The sequence below is a fragment of the Arachis duranensis genome, chromosome 10 (assembly GCF_000817695.3).
Source record: "Arachis duranensis cultivar V14167 chromosome 10, aradu.V14167.gnm2.J7QH, whole genome shotgun sequence".
In the NCBI taxonomy this organism is placed as follows: Eukaryota; Viridiplantae; Streptophyta; class Magnoliopsida; order Fabales; family Fabaceae; genus Arachis; species Arachis duranensis.
Window position 1 is genome coordinate 78,095,431 of NC_029781.3, and position 2,860 is coordinate 78,098,290.

The 2,860-nt window shown below is 32.4% G+C and overlaps 1 protein-coding gene across 1 annotated transcript; it reads left to right on the forward strand.

The window, feature by feature from the left end:
* The first annotated feature begins 227 nt into the window (after positions 1–227).
* LOC107470331 (egg cell-secreted protein 1.3-like) lies at positions 228–676 on the forward strand. Its single transcript, XM_016089719.3, is given in 2 exon segments — positions 228–468; positions 471–676. Coding segments are annotated over 2 exon segments (447 nt in total).
* Positions 677–2,860: the final 2,184 nt, after the last annotated feature.

The following is a 2,860-nucleotide window of genomic DNA, read 5'->3' on the forward strand; positions in this document are numbered from 1 at the left end:
TGTTGCCACCCCTATGTATAAGGAGATGCTGCAGGCAATAATTCAGGTGCTTCAAAATCAAAATCTTTATAAATTCCAAGAAACCAATGATTGTTAAGCAGCGGCATCAGTTATAGAAATCCATTGTTTTCTCATATATATATATATTAGCTAGTTTCGACCAGTGAAGAGTTTTCACTCATCATTTGCCTAATAACATCAGAAAGCATTTCCTCAAGCTTAATTTCATGGGTCTCATCAAAAGAGAAGGGTTCTTATTATTATTGTTGATGAGCCTTGCTTGCTTCGTTGTATTTGCAACAGCAACAAGGGACTTGGCCATGAAGGCAAAACAACACCAAGACCTATCTATCAGAATCAGTAGGCTTCAAGGGAAGAATAGTGATGATAACAATGAAGAAGAGGCAGTGAATTGCTGGGATTCGCTATTGGAGTTGAAATCTTGTAGCAATGAGATTGTTCTGTTCTTCTGAATGGTGAGTCTCACCTTGGTCACGAATGTTGCCATGTAATTTATGTGTTTACACGTAATTGTTGGCCTGCATTGCTCACTTCTTTCGGTGTCACTGTTGAAGAAACTAATATCTTACGAGGCTACTGTGATGCAGCTGCTCCTTCTGATCATGATTCAGCTCCTGCTTCCACACCTGTTCCACCTGCAAAATGTGTTATATAGATAAACAAAATTTATATAATAAAAAAATATTTGAAAATTTATTGATCTTTGTATTTGCTACACTCTTATATAAACATTTTATCATGGATCTTAATTCCATGTAAATTAATAATATTCTCCCACACATGGTATAATCTAGCTAAATTGTATTCTATTTTCTTCTATTCGTACTCTGTTCCAATTTTTCGTTTCCTTACTTCATATAATTGTGTTATTAATAATTAAACACGAGGACTAATCCTCGATTACCTAAGATCACTAATCATGTCCATAATGTAGTTCAACCTTAAGTTGTTTCCAGCATGATGATCGGAGTTATAAGAGGATTTTAATCTCACCTGGCCCTCCGATCTGGTTATGAATTTATCAAATTTTGCTGTGTGAAAATTTTTATTTTGGACTAATTAGTTTCCAAACAAAATAATTTGGTCTTTATATCAGTTAGTTACAGGGTTAATAGTCAATTAATCTCTAAAAGATAAGACATTTTTTAAATTTATCATTAAAATTTTTCTTTAATTAAATTGGTCCTTCAAAATATGCAAATTAATCATATCCGTCCTCTAATAACTCCATTAACAATTTTCTTCAAATATTGATGTTGTAAAATTTAATTAATCATATATAATACTTGATATGTCTAATTAGATATTGACCAAATATGTTTATGAAAGTTTATTAATTTAGTCATTTTTCCCAATTACAAAAAGCTTATTCCTAATATGACCTAGTGACTAAATTGATAGATTTTTGTAAATATATTTAGTCAACATCTAATTGAACATGTTATATGTCATGAATGCTATCAGTTAACATTTCACATTATCAATTGTTTACAAAAATTATGAGTGGAGTAATTGAAGGACAGATATGATTAATTCGTAATTTTTAAAGGACCAATTTGATTGAAAAAATCTTTCAAGGACGAATTTAAAGAATGCCTTATCTTTCAAGGACTAATTTGACTATTAACCCATTAGTTATATTATTCTATCAATTTATTATGTAAAATTTAACGGTAATGCTTATATGTACCGTTAACTACTGTGACGTGTCTATTTATAAGAGATCATCACGTAAATTAATAACTTTTAGAACCAAACTTCACCTGTTTTAGTAGGATAGATTCATGTTAAATAAAGAGCCCTAAAAATTAAGGCAATTCACATAAATAAAATAAATAGATTTTAAAATTACATGAATACAATAATTGAGAATCCATTACATACCTGTTCAATTATGTATCTATATAAACCGTTAGACTTCCACCGCAGTTTACTCGTTTTCACATAATTCGCCATACCTTGCTGTGGTTTACATTCAGTCTCTCCTAAAGTAATATTTTTTGGTGACTTAAATAAATTAAACAAAGAAAAAGAACAAGAAAAACAAAGGAATCACTTAAATAAAATGACAGTTCCGTTTAAGACTACTCCTAAACTCCTTTTAATGAGAAGAAAACTCCACATGATGAAGTTGTAACCACATCACCATCTTTGCCATGATATCCCTTATTTTGAGCACCAACGGATCAATAAACCCAAAACCATCTTGGTGACTAGTTACAAGATTAAACGCTTCCACATAATTCGTCTCACAAATAACATCTCGCTGACCCACATCCCAGGCTAAGAGATATCCTTTCCAAATAGCAAACAGTTCCTCTTGAAGAATATTATTACTCTCAATCATTCCCAAGCATCCCCTTTGTCAGCTCCCATTGCAATCTCTAATAACGCAAGCAAAACCAACACTATCACCCGAACTAGGATAACTAGCATCACAATTAATCTTGAAAGTACCAATGGATGGGAGATTCCAAAAACCATTTAGAATAGAGGGAAGCGACGTACGTTGTAATTCAGAAGTATTTCTAAGCTCCGTTTCTGAAGCTAATGCTAGACAAATCACTTTTTTCGGAAGTCAAGTCTCGTAAGGATTAAAGATGTCATTATTCCTTGTTCGCCATATCCACCAAAGTCCCAAAAATAACCTGAACGGATGTTCTCTGCTATGATACAAGAACCAGTTCTTCAAATCTAGAGGATGACAAAAAATATCCAACCTATGCCATACAAGCTGAGCTTTTGGACAATCTCAAATACAATCTAAAACTGATTCCTGGCTAGAAAGACATCTTAGGCACCTATCCGATGATGACATATCTCTTTTGAAGCAAAAATT